This window comes from Bos taurus, chromosome 15, assembly GCF_002263795.3.
Source record: "Bos taurus isolate L1 Dominette 01449 registration number 42190680 breed Hereford chromosome 15, ARS-UCD2.0, whole genome shotgun sequence".
Taxonomy (NCBI): Eukaryota; Metazoa; Chordata; class Mammalia; order Artiodactyla; family Bovidae; genus Bos; species Bos taurus.
This window is the reverse complement of record NC_037342.1, coordinates 44,435,491-44,459,253: the sequence shown is the minus strand read 5'-3', so window position 1 is coordinate 44,459,253 and position 23,763 is coordinate 44,435,491. Positions and strand designations below refer to the sequence as shown.

The 23,763-nt window shown below is 57.9% G+C and overlaps 1 protein-coding gene across 1 annotated transcript; it reads left to right on the top strand.

Moving 5' to 3' along the window:
• Window positions 1-1,407: 1,407 nt before the first annotated feature.
• On the top strand, window positions 1,408-22,236 carry TUB (TUB bipartite transcription factor). The gene is made up of 12 exons (NM_001192160.2): window positions 1,408-1,445; window positions 10,446-10,497; window positions 10,954-11,110; window positions 14,106-14,249; window positions 15,437-15,604; window positions 16,827-16,960; window positions 17,397-17,594; window positions 17,856-17,968; window positions 18,827-18,944; window positions 21,174-21,272; window positions 21,486-21,657; window positions 22,103-22,236. The coding sequence occupies exons 1-12, from the start codon at window positions 1,408-1,410 to the stop codon at window positions 22,234-22,236; spliced, it is 1,527 nt and encodes a 508-aa protein (NP_001179089.1).
• The last annotated feature ends 1,527 nt before the right edge of the window (window positions 22,237-23,763 follow it).

Sequence of the window (23,763 nt, the reverse complement as noted above, 5' to 3'; positions counted from 1 at the left end):
GTCCTGAGATGGGGGCTCCTGGTTGTGGACCCAGGGCGGCTGTAGGGGCCCTCCTATATGGAAGGACAGCGGGCTGCCCTTCCAGGCTCTCACCATTAGCCAGGCAGTCAAGGACACTCCCCTGGCCTGGCTGGGGGATGGAGCTGCCCAATCCAGCGGTGCACGTGAGGACACCCACCTGTAGTGTGGAGACCCCTCCTCGATCCCCGGGTTTCCCCCAGCTTCAGCCAGTCCTACTGTGGATTGGCTGCCCTTCACCTCAACACGGTTTGAACTCGGTGCTCGTCACAGCCAGAACCACTTCAGTGCTCAGAGACTGTAAGGTTATCTTTGTTGAGAGGTTTTGCCTCCGTTTAGATGTGGTCCTTAGGGCTTTGGAAGACAGACGCTGGGTCCTTTAAAGCCGGATCGCTGGGAGCTTTCTGTCCTTGGACATCTTAGCCTTCCCAAAGCTTTATTCTCTGGGAAACAGCAGCAACTACTTGCCTCTCAAGGCTGCTGTGGAGATTAAGTAATATAAAATTTAAGGGCTAAGGATGCACTAGACTGAATGTTATCCTTGTCTTGACGGCTATAGCTTAGAGGGGAAGGACTCCTCCGCAGTGGGAAGACACCTCCTTTACTAAAACCGAAGAAGGTTCCCCGGGGAGGCGGATGGAGCTACCTGGAAGGGGAAAGGCCAACCTCCGTGCTCGGCACCTGAAGGTCCCCTTGGACCTCTTTCGGTCTTTTGGAGCATCATTCCTTTCCTACACAACTGGATCCCACCCTTTACTTCTCTCCCTCACCCCATTTAAGCAACGGTTTCCCATCCCTTAGCGGAAATAGGTAGTTCAGGTAGGTAGGTGTTAGAATTATCCCCGTTTCACAGAAGGAGAAACTGAGGCTTGGAGGTCGGGGACCCGCCCAGTGGCAGCGCCTCTATTCACCCAAAGTGGGCGCAGGCGCTCTCACTTGCGCGGAGCCAGAGGACCCGAGCTTTCTGTGAGGTGGGCGGGGGCGTTTGGGACGCCGGAGCCGATCTGGGGGTGGGGTCTCCGCCGGGGGCGGGGCGGAGCGAGGGAGGAGGGGCGGGCCGCCGCTGCCACGCCAAGGCCGGGCCCCCGGCGCGGGCCCCAGCCCCTCTGGCGGCGAGGGGCGGTGCGGGCGACTTCTCCCGCCTCCACGCGCGCGCACGCCCGTGGCGGCCCCGCGCACTCCGCCGCTTCGCCCATCGCGCGGCGCAAGCAGTCGTTCTCCGAACCCGCGGCCGGGGCCCTGGCGTGCAGCGCGGGCCTCGGCGGGGCCCAGCGCCCCGGCCCGGGAGGATGCGGCCCTGGGCGGCCCGGAAGCTGAGCAGGGCCCCCGCGCCGGCCCTCAAGAGCCCCGGCCTTCCGAGCCGCAGCTGGCGCCCCGCCCCCGAGAGACATGACTTCCAAGCCGCATTCCGACTGGATTCCCTACAGGTACGCGGGCGCCGGCCCCCACCTTCACTCCTCCCCCGGGCGCGGGACTAGCCCACCACCCTTCAGTGCTGAAGGCTCGGGGCAGGGTCGAGGGTGCTGGGTCGGGATGCCCACCACTTCGAACTCCGGGAGCAGGGCTGGTTGCGGATGCAGGGCTGGGGCGCAGGACAGCTGTACCCTCCCCATCTGGCCCTACCCTAGGGGCGCGGGTTAGAGACGCTGGGCCTTCCTACCCCAACTTTGGGGGCCCCCCAGTGAACCTGCCTGCTCTGTCCTCCCCACTTATCGGCCGGCGTTGCTGGAAGAGGCCAGTTCTCTGGGCCTGTATGGGCCTTGTTGGGGCGGGCAGCGCCATGTGGCTGCCTGGGGAGGGAGTTAACCGTGCTGAGCCCCCTCCTAGGCCCAGCATACTGGTCACACGCCAGTATAGCCGCGTGCACACACACATACATCTGCAGACATGCACCCATCGGACGTCCACTGGACCAAAGACGCTCCTGCTGGTCGGTTCACACAGTCAGAGCATGAATTCCTGGAGACAGCCATTCTGAACCTAAAGCACAGGCTGCTTCTATATTCATGCTCCATGTATTGCTGCGTGCGTGTACACACACACACTCACTGATTCTCGGGATCACACAGGTGTACTCCTGCCTATCTGTACACACACACATCCTGTATTTGGTGGAATACCTGCCTCCCACTACCCACACACAGGTACCACTGGTATCTATCAAAGACACAGAAATCCACTTGCTAACTGGTTTAAACACCTGCATACAAACCAACTCAGTACATGAGAACTGCCTTCACATGCACAAGAGAGCGAACCTAGGAACCCTGGGCACACTCAGGGAAGCATGGCCTGCCTGTGTTCCCGGATGCTGTGGTCTGTCCCAAGGACAGCTGAGTGTTCACACCTGTGTGGAGGTTGGGGTGGTCGGGGGGCGGTTTCTGGAGCTTGCACAGGTGCAGGCCTTTCCCCATCCACTCTACTCCATTCTCTCCATTACCACTGGAAAAGAGCTCATCGCCATGGCAGCACTAGATCCTTGGCCACCCATTGGCTCCTTGGTTGCCATGGGCTACGGGGCTATCTCCAGGCCTCCCCTGAGAGGCATGTGTGTAAAAGGGGTGCTGGACTTCTAAGGTCCACCATGTTCTTGCCAGCCCAGGTGCAGATGCTTGTGGCTGGCAGGCACAGACTCCAGACCTGCCTGTAACACAGCCTGCTCTTAAGAGACCTGATTCCAGTCACTGATAGAAAATAATTCTGACAGGGCTCTTCGATGAGTCTGTCCAGACAGCATCCAAATTGAAATCAGCTGAAACTGCCTGAGGCTTGTTAAAAGTAGATCCTGCTACAAACAAGCACCTGTCCCTGGCCTGAGACTTCAGTTTTTCTCTTGAGAATTGTTGTGGTCTCTAATCTCAGCTGCTTTGGGGGCTTCAGCGTTTCCCAAGTTAGCTTTTGTGGGCGCCCCTCCCACCAACACACACACATCAACCCAGGATTTCCTGTGAACATATGCAGTCACACTGCAGTCTCATATAGACCAGGAGACAGTCCCATCAGGGGACTGGGGCTCTGTGGACTCAGAAGGGTTGTCACCCCGCACAGGGCATCTTGGCTGGGGGTGCAAGTAGTTTCTGGAGCATCCTGGCCTTCTTGACACGTGTGTGCTGAGGGCTTTCTACAAGACACTGCAGCTCACAGAGTGTCATTAACCTCTTCTAACCACCCAGCAGGGATGCCTGGGCAGTGCCTGTGAGATTAGAGGCTATGAGTGCTGTGGGAGTACCTGCCCAGGGTGCTGATGGCAGGCTGGTGGCCACAGACTGACTGACGAGGAAGGGAGAAAAGGGGCAGCGCGTGGAGCTGGGATGTGATGGCATGTTTAGGATCCGCAGGCTGGGGACCAGGCCAGATCATGGTTCAAGGAAGCCTCTCCCAGGAGCCAAGAACCACAGCAACTTGTGAAGGGAGCGCTCAGGTCTTAGAGAAAGTCAGCCTCATACTGGGGAGGCTTAAGCCTGCCTCTAGGGGAGAGGGCACTAGGGAGGTGGGGCTGTCTCCCGGAGTGCTCAGTCTTCCCACGAGTCCCAGGCAGTGGCATCCTGCAGAGAGGGATTTGGCACTTGCCCCAGCTCAGGCCCAACTACCCCATCCTCTCATTCCTTTCCTGAGCCCACACACTCCATCTGGAGCACAGAATCCTGCCACCCTGAAGCCCAGCCCCGAGGAACATCTTGGCCCCCTTGCAGCCCTGCCTTGTCCACCGTCCCATCGCTCTGCCACCCTCTTTCTTGTTCTGTGGCGGGGAGGGTAGGTGTCTAGCTGGAGGTGAGCTGGAGTTAGAAGTTGTCGGTGTCTCCCACCTTGCTGGGGTCTTTCTGAGCTTTTGTGAGCCTCAGAAAGCACTGAACTTGGGTGTAGACTTCCAGAATGAGGAGATCTGGCCCAGAGGAGCAGATGCAAATTGCCTTTTGCACTCACAGGGCTGCTGATCGCAGTCATAGCCACATGCCTGCCTGATCACAGAGGAAACTGGGGCAGAAGATGGTGAGGCGATGCACTTGGAGATGAGGGGGAGAGGCGGGTGTGCACGTGCTTTGGTGTGAGGTTTCCCTCGTGTCACAGCATGTCGGAACTGGAGGGTATCATCTGGCTTGGGGACCAGAGGTGGGTCGATATCTTGTTAGCTCTCCTGGTGGGGGTTCTGCTGCCTCAGTGGTGGTTTGCACCTGCATCGCCCAGACCTGGCGCGTTTTCTTTGAAGCTGTGACAGCTGGTGTTAATCTTCTTAAGGGTAATTGTGACTCAATTTGTAATGATCATGGATTAACCTCACATTCTGACTTAGAAGGGAGCCATTTAGTTTATAAAGTGTAACAACTGTTATAACTTTTTGGGTTTTTTTTTCTTTCCATATTATTACTACTACTGATTTTTATTTCTGCCATTCTTCCTTCACCTGTGTTCTTGAGGAGTATTAACCGTCCCTGGTTCATGATTTTACGTTTTATGGGCTGAAGGAGGAGCAGTGAGAGTCAGGAGAGCCTGCTGGCCGCAGGTGTATTGGAGGGAGGGAGTGATGACCAGCCTTGTCCTCTGTGCTCTGTCTGCACCGTCCTGTGCCCGCTGCCTGGCGCCTCCTTCACCGGCCATGAACTCCTGGAGAGTGGGGAATGCACCTGAAGAGCCTGGCACATGCCTGGCATGACCGTGCATGGACACGGTGCCCATTGCTTTGAATCAAAGTGGCATTCCCCGGTAGACTGTAGGACTTCCCAGCTCTCCTGGCCCCACACCTGGCTTCTCAGCACCCCTGAGGGCTGCAGTACTCTCCCGTCAAAACGGGGCTTCCTGAGTGCTACTGGCAAAGCACAGCTCTAGGTCAGAGAAGGAGAATTTCAGGCAAGAAGGGCCCTCACAGACTGCCCAGTCTTCTGTGTGAACGCTCCCCTCAGCATCCCTGCCAGCAGCCTCACTTCCGATGGACGAGACCATTAGAAAACTCTCCCTTAGAGTGAGCCTACTCCTGTCTCTGGGTTTCCCCTCCTCTTGTTCTGTGTGTGAGTCGCTCAGTCACGTCCAACTCTTTGCAACCCCATGAACTGTGGCCCCTCAGGCTCCTCTTGTCCATGCAGGCAAGGATACTGGAGTGGTTAGCCATTCCCTTCTCCAGGGGATCTTCCTGACCCAGGGATCGAACCCGGGTTCTCCTGCATTGCATTACTGTGTGAGCCACCAAGGAAGCCCTTCCCCTCCTTTGGTCCTCATTAAGATCCTCCTGGTACTGCCCTTCTCACTCCGCTTCTCGGGGAGAGGAATGACTGCTCATTAGGCAAGACTCCCGTCTTTCAGTTCTGCCTCAGAGGTGCCCGGACTCTGGCCCACTGCTTTGCCTCTGGCCGCAGGAGGGAAGAGCAGACCCTCTGCCCGTAGTTCCACATGGAGTTTCTCTCCTCTCCCACCCCGAGCGTCTTTGGGAAGTCGTCTTGCTGCTGCCCGGGGTGGAGGGAGCAGGAGCACAAAGTTGACAAACGATCCAGGGAGCAGGGAGCCTGTGGATGCGCTCAGATTGGTCTCTGCCCTCCTCCAACTCCTGGAGCCGCAGGCGGCGTCCTGGCTGTGGCCTGTCCAGATGTCCAGCATCGAGCAGAGTGAGGTGTTATTTCCTCACAGTGGACCTCTGCCCTCCAGCCCTACCACCCCGGGGGGTGGCTTTGATACTGACCACTCCTCTCAAGGCCTCTGTGAGCAAAACTGCGGAGTCTTTCATCAGGCTGATGTCAAGCCCTGTCTTCTCCATTCTGCCTGTGTGGGAAGACGGGGTGTTTGGGGACCCACCTGTAAGATTTGACCACTTCCTGTTAGGCTTCTAGGGTCTTCTGAATTCACACTCTCTTAGTGGACAGTTAGTATCTCTTCTACGTTTCACCTGTAAGTCTGCTCAGAGCCCTGCCTTGTGTCAGGTCATCGAAAAACCTGCTAACCAAGAGAAGCATGGTGCTATTAATAGAAACCTCCTTTGATGATGACATGACCGATTGTTGCCAACACCTTTATCATCTGACTGACCCAGCACACCACGGGCATGGCTTCGTCTTGCCCCTGTGGTAGGGTCACCGGTCCCTGCAGCTCCATGCGGAGGCCTGGCTGTACTGTCCTCCCATCTTTTCTGATAGGCCCGAGGACATGTGTCCTGACCTACCAGCGTACTTGGCCTTGCTCCTAATGGTCACATCCTGTCTAGATATTCAGTTGACCCCTTCCACCCTGTTCTGCACACTATAATGTTTTCCCGCATCTGAACAGAAGACTGTGCTTGCATGCTTCCAGCCTTAGAGCAACTTCTCAGTTTCTTTTTTGTTCTTTAGAGATCGCAAGCTCTGACTCCTGGTCTCTATTTGCATGGCTGAGCATTAGAATCCCATGTGTCATTGGCTTTGAAAAAGAAAAGTGTGAGGTGGGGGGATTGATTCTGGGGCAGCTTCCCCAGCAGGTCTGAACTATCAAGTCAGGGTTGAGTGCCCCCAGCAGTTGGGACTGACCTGGTAAGTTTGGGAGCCAGTGGCTGGCATGGAGAAGCCTCATCCTGGGAGGCTGGCTCTTGTGAGTAGTAGTCCTCTCTCTTCTGGGGTTGCCTCTGTTCCCACCTCCACCATGTTGCCCGCAATGTTCCAAGCAGCCACTGGGCAACAGAAGCCACAGGTCTGGACGTGCTGGGGAGTGGGGAGGTTCCAGCATTGGGCAGAGTTCACAGCCAAGCAGGTGGTCTTTCCTCCCCTGCCAACACACTTGCCTGACGGCCCGAGTCCAGCAAGGGCCGGCCCCACTGTGGCTGAGCGGGAGGAAAGGGAGCAGAGGGCAGGGAGTGGGCCTGGAGACTGGGTCTGCTCCGAGGAGGGCCTGGCCTCTGGTCGGCTCTGGTGGACTAGCCGGAGAATGGAGGTGGGGTCTAACGAGAGGGGGGACCTGGGTTCCTGGCGACGTTGGCCAAGTCTGGCTTTTCCAGCCCCTGGAAGAAGTGTCCCTGACCCTTGCTGTCATACATGGTTCACTCTCAGATATCTGTCTGGTGGCTTTGAAGCTGGGGGATGTGGAGGGGCCATCTCCTGGGAGGTTCAGGGGTCACTTGATTGGCCTTGGGCAGAGCAGATGGATGGATGGATACCGCAGACTAGGTTTCTCTGGCCTTCACGAGCTAGTGGCCAGTGCTTTCCCGGCCCCTCTGGTTACCGCCGTGAAGCAGCCGCCGGGGTCAGCTGGAAGACCCATCCATCAGTGCCCTGTCTCCTGTCCGAGTCTCCTGGCGGGGCTGCAGCTGGCAGCCTGGGCTTGGCAGTGATTCCATAATTGGAGCCCGAGTCATTAAAAGGCCATTACTGTCTCCTTTCATGGTTATCGTTTAGTGCTGTCCAGAACAGAGGCAGAAGGAGGCAGGCCGGGGAGTGAGGAAAGAAGATGCCTGGGAGAGGTTCTGTTGTAGGAGGCAGGGCTGTCTGGGGGAGGTGAGGTGGGGAGGACTGGCTGGGCTGCTTTCGGGGTGAGAGAGGAGCTCTGGTTCTGCTCTCCCTGGAGACGGCCACCATTGTTGTCATTGTTGCGCTGTGTGCAGGGGATTCTTTGTTATTCACCAGCGACAGATGTTGTGTGCTCCGGGTACATTGTTGTCAGGCAGAAACACCACCCACTACCAGCTGGCGGGTGCCAGGTGATGTGGTCCACCCTTTGCTTTTGTGGCTCTCAGAAAGCACCCTGCTGCCCTGCACGGGCTGCTGCCTGCTCTCAGAGCCTCCTCTTTTAGCTGGATTGATTGTCGGCCCTCCTGGATGGGTCTTGCTCACCAGGCACGTGTTGCTTCTCCCCGGTTGCCGCCCCCTGCCCTGCATCCCGCACTCACCTGCATCCTCCACTCAGGAGGGGGGTGGCTCTCCAGGCACTTCTGGGGTATCTGAGTTTCTGGAATCTCTTCAGAAGCCTCACCCTTGCATTCATTGATCTTTCTCTGAAGGCCGGTGATTAAGTCCATTCTACCTGTAGTCGTACTCTTTGTCTTTCTCCCCCATTGGGGGATGGAGGTGGGGACAGAGGAAGAGGAAGTGATGGAACGGAGTGGAAAGTCCATGGCAGTGGGACAGTGCCTGTGCTAGGAAGATGTCCTCCCCACGTGGATGAGGTTGTTGGGGTGGGGTGGGGGGCACTGGGCAAGGAGGCCACAGCGGCAGGAACCACCTTTTGTCAGTTGAGCAACCACTGTGATCCGCAGTTTGGAGGTGGCATTGCCTATGTGAGCTTACCTTTCAGTAGGATGTTGCCTTTTCATGTTAGACGTCAGCTCCTTGCATGGTGTCAGCACCATGGAAATAGTTGCCTGTGTCCTGCTCAGCCAAGCCCAGGGCCAGGGATGACCTAGATGACTGGCTCACGTCATCCCGGTGAGCCAGGAAACAGCCTCTCCTGCTGGCAGGAAGGGGAGGCAGCACAGCCTTGCAGAGGTGGCCAACATGCCTGAGACGCCCGCTGCCCCACATGTGCCAAGGCACAAAGCATGGAGGGCAGGGCACAGTTGGATTTCAGGCCCCGTTGCTCCTCTCGGCCAGGTAGCACCATGGACCATGAGGACAGTGGTGTTGGTACACTGAGCCTTTGAGGATGTGTGGCCCTTGAACTCTCCAGTCAGGCCATTGGCTGGAGGCAGAGAGACAGGAGAAGAGTTGTAGCCTCTGGACCTGGCTGGACTCCCAGGCACCCTGCTCACCGTCTGCCCTGCCTGTCCTGTGTGTGGCCTCCTGTGACGGGACCCTCACTGTCCCAGCCAGCTGGGATTTTTCAGAGCTATTCTCTGTCCTCTGGGCCTAGCATTGCCCTTGGGGAGGCCCACGTGCAGCTGCGTGCTCTTAGGCAGGTAGGCTCTTTTAGGGAGACTGAGGCCTTGACTAGAAGCATGTCTGAGTAGTGTGTTCTCCTGTGCTCTGGCCGCTGAGGGTTTAGTGAATGAGGCTGTTCTATGAAGGGCCCCAGATCACAATCGGGCTCTTCTTGTGTGTAGAGTAGCCCATGGGCATTGGGCAAGTCCTTCCCAGATGTCAAGTAGGTAAGACAGCTGCTAGTTCAAAATAGGCAGTCTTCACAGGTCGTGGCCAGGGAGGCGGTGAAGCCAGCGGGCTGGGTGGTGGGCCGTCTGCAATCCGTGGACTCCGCGCCAACCCCAGCCAGCCCCTGCAGCACAAGCAGTTTGCTGAGCTGAAAGGACATTTCAGGTCAATGATTGTTCCAGTTGGAAAGGGCTGCTGCTGTCAGGAGGAGGTGGATCACCTCACCTTGTCTGCAGGGTGATGTGACTTCCTTACGTGCGACCGTGCTTGGCTGCGCTCAGGACACCCACCTCTGACACGGTGTCTGCATGCATGTATATCCAGGTACATGCTTACACATGTGGACATCTCCCAGTGTGCGCACACATGAGATACTTCTACAGCCTCACACACAAACCCAGCACACTTGGACACACCTGTGCAGGTACCCACACAAGGTCTGGTTCAGTGGCAGGCTCTGGAATAAGGGGGCCAGGGCAGTCTGGGGGTTCCCAGAGCTCGCATCCTCAGGCTCCAGCCCTGCCCCCATGCAGCTGGCCTGACCTTGGCTCTACAGGCTTGGGTCTAGGTCTCATGCATGTGTTAGACTAGAAAGAAAGCTTAAGTGCTTGGCGCTCCCTCCTCATGCTCTGCCTTACTTGGAGGCAGGGCCAGTCCTTGTGAGATGAGGTTGCCCGTCCCACGACCTTAGTTAAAGGACTCAAGGATTTGATGCCACCCACTCCGTGTAGGCAGCCAAGGAAGGACCCAGCGGCTGGTTGCTGGGCTGTGCATCGATGTGCTGTGTCCGCCCTGCACACATCTGCACCCAGCCCTCACCGTGCCTGGAGGGACTGGCTGGTGTTTCAGTTTCACTCTCCAAATCCCGGGGTCCTCTTGAAGTGGGGCAGGGAGGTGGGCAGTGTCAGCAGCTCCGCTTTACCACCTGGAGAGCCAGGAGTTGCTCATGAATGGATGGCGAGAGTCTGCCCCAGAAGACCCAGCCTCCACCAGAAGGATGGAAAGATGGAGGGGTTGAGCCAGAGGGGCAGGCTCTTGAGTCTGAAGCCCCGCCTGGGGCCCGGCTTGTGACTGATGCCCCCTGGATCTCAGTCAGGCCGGGCCCTAATGGGCCCAACGGGAAAGTTTCCTCCTCAGTTAACCGGGGCGGGGTAGACTGGGAAGTCCCTGGGCAGCAGGGATCGCAGTAGGAGGTAAGTCCCTGAAGTAGCAGAAAGACAGCTCATGTCTATGTCTCTAGCCAGTTCCCAGAATATAGCTTCACCCTTCTGCCCCGACCCATGCCCAGCAGCCATGATGGGAGGAGCTGAAAGAACCCAGATATGTTGGGAGAGGGCTCTGGGTGGTCCTGGCTCCTCGTAGGCCAGCCCTGAGTGACCCTCTCTCCCCCTGCAGTGTCTTAGATGATGAGGGCAGCAACCTGCGGCAGCAGAAGCTTGATAGGCAGGTGAGTGAGGCTGGAGGCGGGTGGGAGGGCGGCCAGCACGCGCCATCCAGGCCGGAGTCTGGGCGGGGTCTCCAAGGGCGGGGGGTGGGGGAGCGGTCCTCCTTCCTGGGTGATCCTGTGTGGTGGAGAGAGGGGGCCCTCCCAGGGAGAAGTGGTGAGCTCTCTCCTTCACCAGCTTAGCACCACCCTGGCACCTAAGGCTCCTGCTGGGAGGCAGCTCAGGCCACTGTGCTGTGACCCTGCCAGGGCAACTACCTGGACTGATACGTGCCTGCCTCCCTTGGACCCCAAGTCCTGGGGCACAAGGCCAGAGTGGGCCGTGGACCCCACTGTGACCTCTGGAACCATACGGAGACAGCAGGGTCCCCCAAGTCCTCATCTGGGCGCCTTCCCTTGGGGAGGTGGTCGGCTGTCTCAGGGCCCGCCAACCCGTGTGTGTGTCCACTGCCTCTGTAGCGGGCCCTGCTGGAGCAGAAGCAGAAGAAGAAGCGCCAGGAGCCCCTGATGGTGCAGGCCAATGCCGACGGGCGGCCCAGGAGCCGGCGGGCCCGGCAGTCGGAGGAGCAGGCCCCCCTGGTGGAGTCCTACCTCAGCGGCAGCACCGGCTACCAAGGTACACCCCACCCTGGGACTGCTTGCGGGGGCCCTCAGGGACTTCCTGCTGGCCTGGATAGCTGAGGGGCCCATCCTGTTGGGGGTGCCCAGTGGGCAGAGTGGTGGGACAGGCAGAGGGAGGCTGGGATCTAGAGCCTTGGGCTCCCATGCCAGGTGTGGGGCCAGAAGGTACAGCTTTGTGGGCCTGGGACTTCAAAAGCCCAGGTTTCTGATCTGGAACATTTCCCTGAAAGCAGGAGGCACCTCTCAGGAGCAGAACAGTCTGCTCCCCGCCAGCTTTCTGTCTCTCGAGAAGACTCCATCTCACATGCTGCTCACCCATGCCTCTTGTCACAGATAGACAGACATTTGTCGCCTCCCCTTCCTGGGTTCCCCAAACCCTCAGTGCGCCCAGCCTCTGGCCCACGGGTCCCTGCATGGAGCCGTGATGACCAGCAGCCTCCAGCTCCCAGCTGTGTACACATTGGTTCTCAGCGGAGTCTCCTGGGAAGGGAATTCTCTGCGGCTCATCCTGGGGGCAGGGACGCCTCGATTTCATCCCAGTGCTCAGGACCCTCCTTTCTGCTGAGAACCCCAGGCTGGGCAGAGGGTGGGTCTCTCTGAGCCTGAAAGGAGGACTCAGGCTCAGTCCCCACTGCCCCCTGCTGGTGGCCAGTGATCACGGCAGCTCCTCTGTCGACAAGTGACTATAAGAAGGTTGCAGGCCTCTGGCTTTGCAGTTGGAAGGCTCCCCTCCTTCCGGGCTTCCTCGGGATATGCATATGCGGCCTCCAGCCACTTCAGACGACTGGTAGTTGCCTCGCCCGTGGGGCTCCTTCACAGTAATGCCCCCTGTGTGCGCTTCAGTTCAGCACGTGGGCCGCAGCTGATGTGTCTGCTCCACCTCAGAAGCCCTTTAGAGAAGGGGATGGTCTGTGGGAGGCAGCCTCAGCTGCTCCAGCCGGCATGGCCCCCAGCCCCAGCCTTACCTGGCAGCCTTCCCCTCACTCCTCGTCCATGGGTGCTGCCCCAAGGGCGGCCACAGTGTCTTGCAGAGAAGGCCCCCCGCCGTTCTGGGTTTGGTGGAGTTCAGTGTGCATCCACTGGAGCCCAGCATCACCGCCCCAGCTCTGCCAAGCCTGGCACCTGGCCATCTGAGTCTGTCCCGTGGCAGGGGAGCCTGCTCCAGGGACTTCAGGCCCTGCCAGTTTGTGCCAGAGCCAACATCTTGAGACTTTGAGACAGAGTCTGGCAGGTCACATCTGTGCAGTCACTTTGGCAGGTATTTCATGAGCACTGACTGTGTGCTGGGCTGGGCCAGGCCTGCAGAAAGACCGCAGCGCCTCTGAGAGTGCATAGCCAAAGTCAGAGTTTCTGGTCGTGTGGGTCACCTGCTCACTTGTCACTGTGAGCCAGTTGCCTACCCTCTCAAGTCTGTTTCCTTCCCTATAAAGTGAGGAAAGTTCTGTCCCAGGGCTTTGAAGGTTGGAGCAGCTGTGCTGTGTTCCCAGGTCCAGTCAGCTGAATGCTGTCCCCTGCCCAGACTCCAGACCAGGCGGGGTGAGGGCAGCGTCTCAGGTCCAGGCTTCCCTAGCTCTAGAGGCTGCTCACCAGGCTGGCCAATGTGGGATTCGGGTTTCCAGGAGCCATGCCCCCTGCAGCCTCTGCTGCCTCTGCTCTGCCCTCTGCTGGCTGTTGATGTAAAATACACAGGGATCATTCCCAGAGAAAGATGTGAAAAAGTGAGTATTAGTTGCTCAGTCGTGTCTGACTCTGCGACCCCATAGACTGTAGACTGCCAGGCTCCTCTGTCCATGGGATTCTCCAAGCAAGAATACTGGAGTGGGTAGCCATTCCCTTCTACAAGGGACCTTCCCGACCCAAGGATTGAACCCAGGTCTTCTGCATTGCACGCCGATTCTTTACCATATGAGCAACTAGGGAACTCCAGAAGAAGATGAGATAAATCAGAACCAGCATTTTATCCCAGTGGAGAGTTTTTGACCTACTGGCTGTGTTCATTCATGTATATATTTATCCATTTCTTAAATATTTATTGAGAGCTTGTTTGTGTCAGGCTCTGGGTTAGAGGCTGGGGGTCCAGGGTGAGCACAAACCGATGCAGTCTCTGTTCTCTCATGGATCTTAAGATCTAGGAGCAGGGAGAGGATGAAACAGACTGTCATAGGTGTGGGTTGCGGAAGGAAGCCAAGCTCGGCGAGTATATGGCAGAGTAGTAGCCGGAGCAGGGTTTCCCTGGGGAGGTGATGTCTGAGCTGGAACTCGCAGGCTGATGGGAGTTAGTGGGAGCGGGGGCTGTGTGGTGAGGGCACTCCAGGTGGTGAGACAGCAAGAGCAGGCCCGTGGCAGGCAGGAGGGAGTCTGGGGTGTGTCTGAGACCTGGGATGCCCAACAGGTGCCAAGGGCACAGTTAGGCCAAGGGGAAGGCCAGGCTTGCGGGAGGACACTGGTCGTCATCTTAAGAGCAGTGAGCAGTGAGAAGCCACTCAAGGGCCTTGACAGATTGGGCTTCTGATACCTGGAGAGGGTGGAGATCCCCAGTGGTGGCCCTTCCGAGACCTTGCACTCGGCAGGCAGCTCTTGGGATCCATTTATTCTGCTTCGAGGGCTTGTCCCAGGAGAGCAGTGCAGTCCCTGGGGTGCTCGCCCTCACTGTGGTCTCTTCTGGACACTGCCGCCTTTTCTATCTTCACCCACCATCATCGGTGAGCCCCACTCTTGCAGGCACACTCCCTCTGCCTCCCCAACTGCTCTGCTTCTGGGGTGGTCGTGGACCAGACCAGGCTGTTGACTTTAGCACCCTGTTGGGTTGGGGTGGGGGGTGCCACCTCCTTCCAGCCTGGCCTGCCCTGCACACCTTTGCCTGGAGGGATGATGGTACAGAGGCCCTGGTGGGGGAGCTGGGAAGTGTTGTGCTGGAGCTCTGGTCTCACCTTGTATGCATTTCTCTCTCTCTCTCTCTCTCTCTCTCTCCCCGGCCCTCTCCTGAGCAGTTCAAGAGGCCGACTCGCTTGCCAGTGTGCCCCTGGGAACTGCCCACCCCACAGCACCAGCCTCAGCCAAGAGAACCAAGGCGGCCGCCGCGGCAGGGGGCCAGGGCGGGGCCTCTAGGAAGGAGAGGAAGGGGAAGCACAAAGGTTGGCTTGCCTTTACTGCCCCCTCTTCGGGAGGCCCGGCCCCCACTGTGGGGCTGGCAGGATGCTTGTCCTCCAGACTTGGGGGTGAGGGGCTGGGTGAGAGTCCTCGGGGAGAGCCCCAAATGGCACTCAGGATCCCCCAGTTGGCTCACTGGCCTCCTCCTGCTCATGTGGGACCGGCTGGCCCGTGGGCCTGGGCAAGACTCTCCCGCTGCCGGAGGATGTGAAGTCCAGCTCAGCTGTGGCCCAGGAAGCCCCTCCCCGCCCGCCCAAGCACCTCCACCCTGATCAGGACACTTCCTCTGGGAGCCTAAGTGTCTCCCGGGCAGCCTGTTTCCCCTTTGGGCAGTGCTCAGTCGTCCTGTGGGCTTCTTCACTTCTCCAGTCCCATTTCCTTCCTCTTGGCCCACAGACCAGTCTGTTTTCCCTCTGCTCCTCCCTCTCCAGAAAAGATCCCTGGAGATCAAGGCCAGTTACAGTGGCCCTGCCCTGAGTCCTGTCTCTGCTGGCCAGCCTACTCCTCAGCCCTTGGACCTGGGGGGCTTCCAGGCCTCCATGTCATGGTCGACAGTGGCGTGTTGGGTCCGAGGGCCTGTGGAGTGACTGCAGCATTTTAGGCCAAGCCCAGGTGTGTGGGCCAGGCCTTGTTTCTGGTCCCAAAGCTGTGGCAACTTGGGCAGGAAGGTTGATGGGGGAGGTGGGAGCTCCTCCGTTTGGGAAGGCCAGTGTGCGCCGACCTGTCTTTTTCCAGGGGCCCTGTGCGTTCCACTGATGTGTGTGAGTCTGTGTGTGCATGTGAGAGAGAAGGCCGGCACTGAGAGTGCAGAGCTGGCCGTGTCCGAGCTGAGTGGTGGCCTCGCTGTGTTGCACCCGGCCTCGTTCTCCCTCCTCTCCTGCTCACCATGTACCTGGAGCCGGCTGCCTAGGGACGCGAGGCATTTCAGTGCCCCCCTCAGCCGCAGATGTGGGGGAACAGCAGAAGAAATGGAGCCTGTGCCCCTTCCTAGCTCATCCATCATTAAGAGGCTGACAGTGGTCATTCTTTTTTTTAAAAATTGGTTTTTCAAATAAAGTTTTCAGAGGTGTCCCCGTTCTTCCCTCACCCTCTTCCTGGACACCTGGGGATCCAGGCTGCCCCGCCCCCTCCACACCCCTGGATGGGACTCAGGAGTGTCCATGGCCTGCAGGCTCCGGCGGGCCAGCAGCACTGGCTGAAGACAAGTCTGAGGCCCGAGGCCCTGTGCAGATCCTGACTGTGGGCCAGTCGGACCAGGCCCAGGACGCAGGGGAGACGGCCACAGGTGGCGGCACACGGCCCGGTGGGCAGGACATCCGTGCCACGATGCAGAGGAAGGGTGAGCCCCGTGGGGGTCCAGAGACACCCCCCAAAGCTCAGCCCCAGGTTCTCCGGTGCACCTTTCTCAGGGAGCATGGCCCTCCTGTGTCTGTTTCAGCTCCTCCCAGGCCCTGGTTGGGGGCACACTTGGAGACCAGTGAGCAGCTTGGGCAGGGACCCCTGAGAAGGCTGCGTTGAGGGAGAGAAGTGTGGCTCAAGGAACCAGTGAGCCCACAACCCAGCCCTGGGTCCCCATCCCCATCTCCTGCCCACAGGGAGGCCCAGGTGTGGGGACAGATTTCCTTTCCCTTTTGTCCCTCTGAGAAAGTTCTTTTCTTACAAAATGTCCCCACTCTGTTGAGCTAGAGGGAGCAGGGCCAGGAGGCTGAGAGGCAAGGCATACCGTCCCAGGAGACCTGCTGCCCAGAGAGTGAGCTCTGCCCCAGGGAGGTGGTGTAGGGAGAGCCCGCAGTGCACACGTTCTGAGATGTTGCATGAGGGACAGCTTCCTGGAGGAAGGGCTGTTGAGCTGGGGTGAAGATGTGAAGGCATGTAGACAGGGCAGGTTTTGGAGAGGATGGGCCGCCCTGGTAGCTCAGTTGGTAAAGAATCCACCTGCAGTGCTGGAAACCCTGGTTCGATTCCTGGGTCAGAAAGATCCCCTGGAGAAGGGAATGGCCACTCACTCCAGTCTTCTTACCTGGAGAATCCCCGTGGACAGAGGAGCCATGGGGTCGCAAAGAGTTAGACACAACTGAGCGACTTTCACTTTCTTTGGAGAGGATTGGTGGGCCCTGAGCATCAGACTGAGTGAGGAGTTGGGCCTTACTCGAGATTTTATAGGTTTTGCCAGCCAAGGCCTCCAGTAGACTTGAGGCCAGAGACGGAGGCTCCCAGGCAGGGCCAGCTCAGTTCAGGCCTTGCTACCCAGGAGACAGGGCACCCTGGCTGTCAGATAGGGTCTGACAGCTGAGGCTGGGCAGGGGGCTGCACCCGGGGACAGTGACCAGCCCCAGCTCACATATGCACCAGAGAGAGAGCATCCTAGTGTGCATCTGAATGTGTGCGTGGGAGTGCGTGGATGTACTTGTGTACGTGCCACTCTGCGTGTGTGTGTCCGTGTGTGTTGTGTGAATGGGTGACTTGGAGCCAGTGGACGGGTGAGTGACTGGGTGTGCCTGTGTGACCACTCGTCCCCTCCCACTCCTCTGCCCGGCCTCCCACTCCTCTGCCCGGCCCAGGCATCTCCAGCAGCATGAGCTTCGAGGAGGAGGAGGAGGAGGAGGAGGAGGAGGAGGACGAGAACAGCTCCAGCTCCTCCCAGCTGAATAGCAACACCCGCCCCAGCTCCGCCACGAGCAGGAAGTCCACCAGGGTGAGTGAGGAGCTCCTGCTCAGCAGGAGGGCAGACAGCAGTGCCACCCAGGTGGGAGGGGAACGAAGTGAAGTGAGGCGGAGTTGGCTTTCCTGGACCGAGGGCTGGGCCGAGGTGCCTGTCAAGAGTTTTTTCCCCTGGGGCTCTTCTGTCCTCCCAGTCTTCAGTCAAGCCAGAGGGCGGGGGAGCTGGAGTTGGACAGCATGGCTTCTGAGAGCCTGCCTGTTCCCTCCATCCCTACCCTGGGGTGCTGAGCTGAAGGAACAGCTAGGAAGCCAGCTGCTGGCCCAGGGGCAAGATCTCTGTGCCCACATCCCAGGGTGCCAGCCCTGTCTCCCACCACCACCATATGGGGGCAGCTTTGGATTCCAGACCATCAATTTCAGCAGCTCGGGGTCCCTGCTTGGGTCTTAGGCTCCTCCTCTCTCCTTGGTAGGAGGCAGCCTCGGCCCCCAGCCCCACAGCCCCCGAGCCGTCGGTGGATGTTGAGGTCCAGGATCTCGAAGAGTTTGCCCTGAGGCCGGCCCCCCAGGGGATCACCATCAAGTGCCGCATCACACGGGACAAGAAGGGCATGGACCGGGGCATGTACCCCACCTACTTCCTGCACCTGGACCGTGAGGACGGGAAGAAGGTGAGGTTGGCTTGGATGTGCAGTTTCATCCTGTGGGCTTGAAGTCCTGGGGGCTGGAGTGGGACTGGAAGCCTCAGCTCCAGCACTGACCTGCCAGTTCCCCCAAAGAGACAGAAGCCTGTGTCCCCATTGGTGCATATGTGTGCACATGTGTATGTTCAAGAGCTGAAGCGAGGGGATCGCTTGTGTGAGTGGTCCTGGGATTGCATGTGGACTGGAGGCTGGGCCTGGAACATGCATGACTTTGCTCCACTCCCCAAGGTGTTCCTCCTGGCGGGAAGGAAGAGAAAGAAGAGTAAAACTTCCAATTACCTCATCTCCGTGGACCCTACAGACTTGTCTAGAGGAGGGGACAGCTACATCGGGAAACTGCGGTACCAGCACGCCCCCAGGAGGCCAGCGGGGGTGGGGCAGGCTGGGGCAGGCTCTGTAGAGGGCTGCTGCTGCCCCTGAAGGAGGTCAAGCATTGGATCCTCTCCCAGGGTTCTCTCTGTCCATCAGATCAACCACAGGCTCAGATCTGTGCTAGCTTACAGCCAGATTTGAAGATGAGCCTCACTCATCCTACCCTAAGCTGCTCCCAGGTAGAGGGGGCGCAGGCCCACTAGGGGGGACAAGTCAAACTCCACAATGTCAGGGATGATGTAGGCCACCGTGGAAGAGCCGCCTTGGTCTCATGGTTGGTGCCAAGGGGCAGGAGTGAGCCCTTGAGGGAAGAGGAAGCAACCTAGGGGTGGGGCGAAGGCTCTGAGCTAGGCCTCAGGTGAGGGAGGGCGTGCTGAGAAGTGTGGCAGATTCGGGAGCATAACTCAAGCTTAGAGCTGGAGATGGGGCTGGACCATAACTCCCAGGCTGACGGGACAGAGCGGATCGTCTCCACCCTCCATGGGGTGCTGAGTCCCCTCTGCAGTCTTGCCAGGTGCCCCTGTGGTGGCTCACCTTCCATGAGGGGGGCCACTCCAGTTCCTCCAGGGAGACCTTCTGTGGAACTCCGATTTCCCTGAGCTCAGCTGAGATGCCCTTTGATTAAACTCGGAGCAAGTCGAGGCCTTCTGTCCATGAAGCGCCTTCTGAGATGATTCTGTGAACAGTGTACCCCAGGTCCGCTGCTGTCTGCCCACAAAGGTCACAAAGGTCCCCTCGAGTCTTCCCTCCCTAGGATAGCCTCTGAGCTACTCCCTGCCCAGGGACAGAGGATGCACGACCTTACAATGGTTGTGTCTGTCCTTCAGGTCCAACCTCATGGGCACCAAGTTCACCGTGTATGACAATGGAGTCAACCCTCAGAAAGCATCAGCCTCTACTTTGGAAAGTGGAACCTTGCGTCAGGAGCTGGCTGCTGTCTGCTATGTGAGTCGTGGGCCCTGGGTCTCTGGGCTTCAAGCTAGACATGACACTCAGGACTTGCTACCTGTCTGTGGCCTATTCCATCTACTTTTGTGGGCAGAGAAGGAGGGCAGTGGAGTGGCCCCTGCCTGGGACAGAACACAGCTGACCACCTGCCGGGCAAGTTCTGGGAACTAGGCCTGCCTCTCTGCAGCCCAGCCTGGGTGCCTCCTGGGAAGGAGGAGGCAGGAGGCCTGGGTTCATGTTGGTGCAACCCTCCAGTCTTCCCTCCAGTATTCAGCTCCTAAATGGATTGTAAGGCCCTTTGCATAAACATCTCACTGAACATTCAACCTAAGAACTCAAGCCTATCTTCTTTATTATATAGATGAGGAAACTGAAGGTCGGAGGTTGGGTCACTTGCCAGTGTCACAGCTCATAGATACCGAACTGGGATATAAACACAAGGAATTTCTCCGTCTAATTTCAAAATGAGGGACTGGTACCATTAGCTTGGGACTTCATAGCTGTTTCGTATGATCCAGTGGTGCCACCTGCTGGTCAGCTCTGGGGAGGCAGTCTGAATCTCTTGAAGTGATACTTAGCCCCAGGTGCCATTTGAGGCACTGAGAGACAGTAGTGAACAAAGATGTACCCTTCTGGGACCTGAACCCTGAGTGGGGGGGAAAGATATAGAACAGTTACATAACATTCATGGCATCTGGTCCCATCACTTCATGGCAAATAGATGGGGAAACAATGGAAACAGTGAGACTATTTTGGGGGGACTCCACAATCACTGCAGACGGTGACTGCAGCCATGAAATTAGAAGACACCTGCTCCTTGTAAGAAAAGCTATGACCAACCCAGACAGCATATTAAAAAGGGGAGACATTACTTTACCAACAAAGGTCCGTCTAGTCAAAGGTATGGTTTTTCCAGTAGTCATGAATGGATGTGAGAATTGGACCATAAAGAAAGCTGAACGCCAAAGAATTGATGCTTTTGAAGTGTGGTGTTGGAGAAGACTCTTGAGAGTCCCTTAGACTGCAAGGAGATCCTAAAGGAATCCCAAAGTCAATCCTAAAGAAAATCAATCCTGAATATTCATTGGAAGGACTGATACTGAAGCTGAAACTCCAATACTTTGGCCACCTGATGCGAAGAACCAACTCGTTTGAAAAGACCCTGATGCTGGGAAAGGTTGAAGGCGGGAGGAGAAGGGGACAACAGAGGATGAGATGGTTGGATGGCATCACTGACACAGTAGACATGAGTTTGAGTAGGCTCTGGGAGTTGGTGATGGACAGGGAGGCCTGGCGTGCTGCAGTCCTTGGTGTCGCAAAGAGTCGGACACGACTGAGCGACTGAACTGAAGAAGGATAAAGCAGGAACAGGGCTCAGTTCTGTTCAGTCGCTTAGTCGTGTCCGACTCTTTGCGACCCCATGAACCGCAGCACACCGGAAGAGGAAGAGGGCTATGAATATTCTTTTAGGAAGGATGGCAGGGAGGGCCTCACTGAGGTAGTGCTTTACCCAAGCACTACCAAGCACTGAGGTAGTGCTTGGGTAAAGGCCAGAAGGAAGTGAGCGCCAACTGTGCAGGTGTTGAGATGGTGAGCAAAAATGCTGGCATGTCAGGGGAGCAGAAGGAGGACAGGGAATGTAGCAGAGAGTAGGTGGTGAAGAGAGGAGGGGGTGATGGGGCCCTATTTCGTGAGGCCTTGCAGCACGAGGTAAGACCGCAATCTTTTACTGAGTGAACTGAGAAGAATGACCTGACTCACCAGGACCGCTCAGTGCTGTGTGGAGAACAGATGACAAGGAGGTGGGGTGGGGGCTGAGGAAATGCAGGGTCCAGCTAAAGGCTGGTCCTGTATTCTTGCTGAGAGATGATGGTGGTTGAAAAGTGGTTGAATTCTGAGTATAACCTGAAGGAAGAGCTGACAGCATTTGCTGATAGGTTAGAAGAGGTATGTGAGGGTGGGCGGAGTTAAGTTATGACTCCAGGTAGTTTGAGCAGATGAAAGAATGGAGATGTCGTTCACTGGAGCGAGGAAGATGGTAAGAGCAGCTTGTTTGGGCAAAGTGGAGATTAAGGAGCCGATTCTGGACACGGTAAGTTTACAGATGCCTCCTGTACCTTCAAGTGGCGATTGACTAGCTCATCTCTATCGCTCCTCCAGTCTGTCCAGCAGGTAGGTAGTGTCTTCAGATGGCCACTATTGAGTGAGCTTCTCTCTCTTTCCCAGGAGACAAACGTCTTAGGTTTTAAGGGGCCTCGGAAGATGAGTGTGATTGTCCCGGGCATGACCATGGTTCATGAGAGAGTCTCCATCCGGCCCCGCAACGTGAGTCTCCACCCATCCCACCCGCTTTCCCCCTCCTCCCAGCCTCTGCATGCACTTCTGAGGGCACAGCTCCAGCGGCTGTGCATGTGTAAACAGTATGAGAAGCCCTGGGGGTCTTAGGGAGATCTAAGGAGCCCCACCCCGGGGCAGATCACTCTGGGGCGGTCATGGGGCCAAGGCCCGCACCTGGCTCAGCCAAGGCTGCCCTCCCAGGAGCATGAGACGCTGCTAGCACGCTGGCAGAACAAGAACACAGAGAGTATCATCGAGCTGCAAAACAAGACGCCCGTCTGGAACGACGACACGCAGTCCTACGTACTCAACTTCCACGGGCGCGTCACTCAGGCCTCGGTGAAGAACTTCCAGATCATCCACGGCAATGACCGTGAGTGTTTCTGCCCTGACTCACGACTGCGTGACACCGGGGCCCTTAGGTCAGGATTCAGCCCACTCAGCCCTGCCTGTAGAGCTCAGAGTTTAAGGACATGGGTTATTGGGTTGGTAAAGGACTTTGTGACCTTAATGACTGGGAGGCCCTGGAAGAGCCTCCTCTGGAGCCCTGACCCTGGATTCTGTGCGCGCGGCAGAGTCTCAGGCGGGGAGCACCTCTGAACGGCCTCCTCTCCTTCCCCATCTCCTGCTGTGTGTCTGCATCTTGTCACCTGCTCCATCTCTCCTGCCACTGCTCCCATTTGGTCTGTGCTTTGCCGCCTCTGGGATCCTCTTGGCATCTCTGCTTCTGGCCTCTCTTCCCATGATTTGGGTGTCCGTCTGTCCGTCTGCATCCCTGTTCTGCCCTTCTCTGTGTCCTCACTTCTGCCTGTCTCCAGCGGACTACATCGTGATGCAGTTTGGCCGCGTAGCAGAGGACGTGTTCACCATGGATTACAACTACCCGTTGTGTGCGCTGCAGGCCTTTGCCATTGCCCTGTCCAGCTTCGACAGCAAGCTGGCCTGCGAGTAGAGGCCACCTCGTGCCCTCTGGGGTGGCCCAGCCTGGAGTGGCGCTGCCCGCCTGCCTGTGGAGCAGCCCCACTGAGCCCTGTACATAGGCCCCCTGCCAGGTGAACCTGTGGCTCTCGGTGGGCCCCGGGCTCAGCCATCCGGGAACGGGCTCCTCTGCCTTTGCTGCTGAGGCAGAGGAGTGGGGGGCACGAGGGGACCAGCACAGATCCTTTCTGTGCCCCCACTCTCGGGTTCGTGTCCTGCTGCAGTCCTGTTTGCCAAGCGGAGCAGCCCCTTCAGCAGGGGAGGCGTGAAGAGGTGGAGAGGGAGAGGAAGCACAAGGCAGGGCTGCTGCGGCCCAGCGTCCACTCAGCCCGGGGTCCGATGACCACGGGCCCCAGCAGTGAGGGGCTCGGTGAGAGTGTGTGTATGTGTGAGTGTGTGAGAGCGTGTGTGAGTGTTGGGGCACAACAGCTTTACATAGCACAGGCTTGGGTAGCTGAGCCTGGCTCTTACAACTGCAGAAAGTCCTCAAGCGTCAGCTGGCCTCCGCCAGGCCTGGGAGGAATTGGGGTGGAAAGGTGAGGGGCAGGCCCCTGTCAGGGTTGCAGGGCCTGGCTGTGGCTGTGAGAATTGGCTGGCGGCCTGCAGTTGGGGCTCATTTGATTTCTTTAGGATTTCTTTGTGCGCACAGAGGCGGCAGGAGGCCGGCCCCCAAGGCCAAACGTCTTAGCAGGTAGGGTCTGTAGGATCCATACAGACTGAGCATACAGGTGGCACGTGGGCCAGGGCTGTCCAGGAGCCCTGTCGGCTGACCCAGGGAACCCCAAGATGCCAGCCCCAGACTGCACACAGGTAGGTGTGCCTGGGGCTCCTGCCTGTGCTTCAGCTCCCTACAGTAAAGCCTAGGCTGTGGCCACTGAGGGCGTGTGTGTAGTTGTGAGCTGGGAATGGGAAAGGGTGAGGAGAGCAGGAGACATGTTAGAACCACAAGGGATCAGAGGTGGCAGGACCAACCCTTAGATCACCTAGAAGATGGACTTGCCTGGAGTCACCTGGCTGATTAAGGGCAGAATTTGGATTTCAGCTCCTTTCATTTCCTTGTTCCCACTCTCCTCCCAAAAAACTGCTGTCTCTGGCCTTCCTGGGGCACAATATGCATGCCCATGCACCTGATTCCAGACTTAGAAATGTCAAGAGGTGGTGAGATTGAGGCCATTTCAGTGGGAAACCAGGCAGTTCCCTGCTGAAAGCTGTCTGATTTTGCACATCCGTCTGATCAGGACTGGCCTGTGTCTGCCCCCCCCCCCCCCCCCGCCTCCCTGAGCGCAGGCTTCAGCAAGGCTGCAGCCCAGTTTTATATCCAGGTGTGACCCCCCCACCCCCCCCGCCTCCCCGAGGGCAGGCCTCAGCAAGGCTGCAGCCCAGTTTTATATCCAGGTGTGACAGGTAGTTGTGAGTGGCCTGACCTCTCCCTCTGCCACCCTCCTCCTTGGACGGCACCATCTACGCTGCAGACTTGGGAACACTTGGCTATGTGTCATTC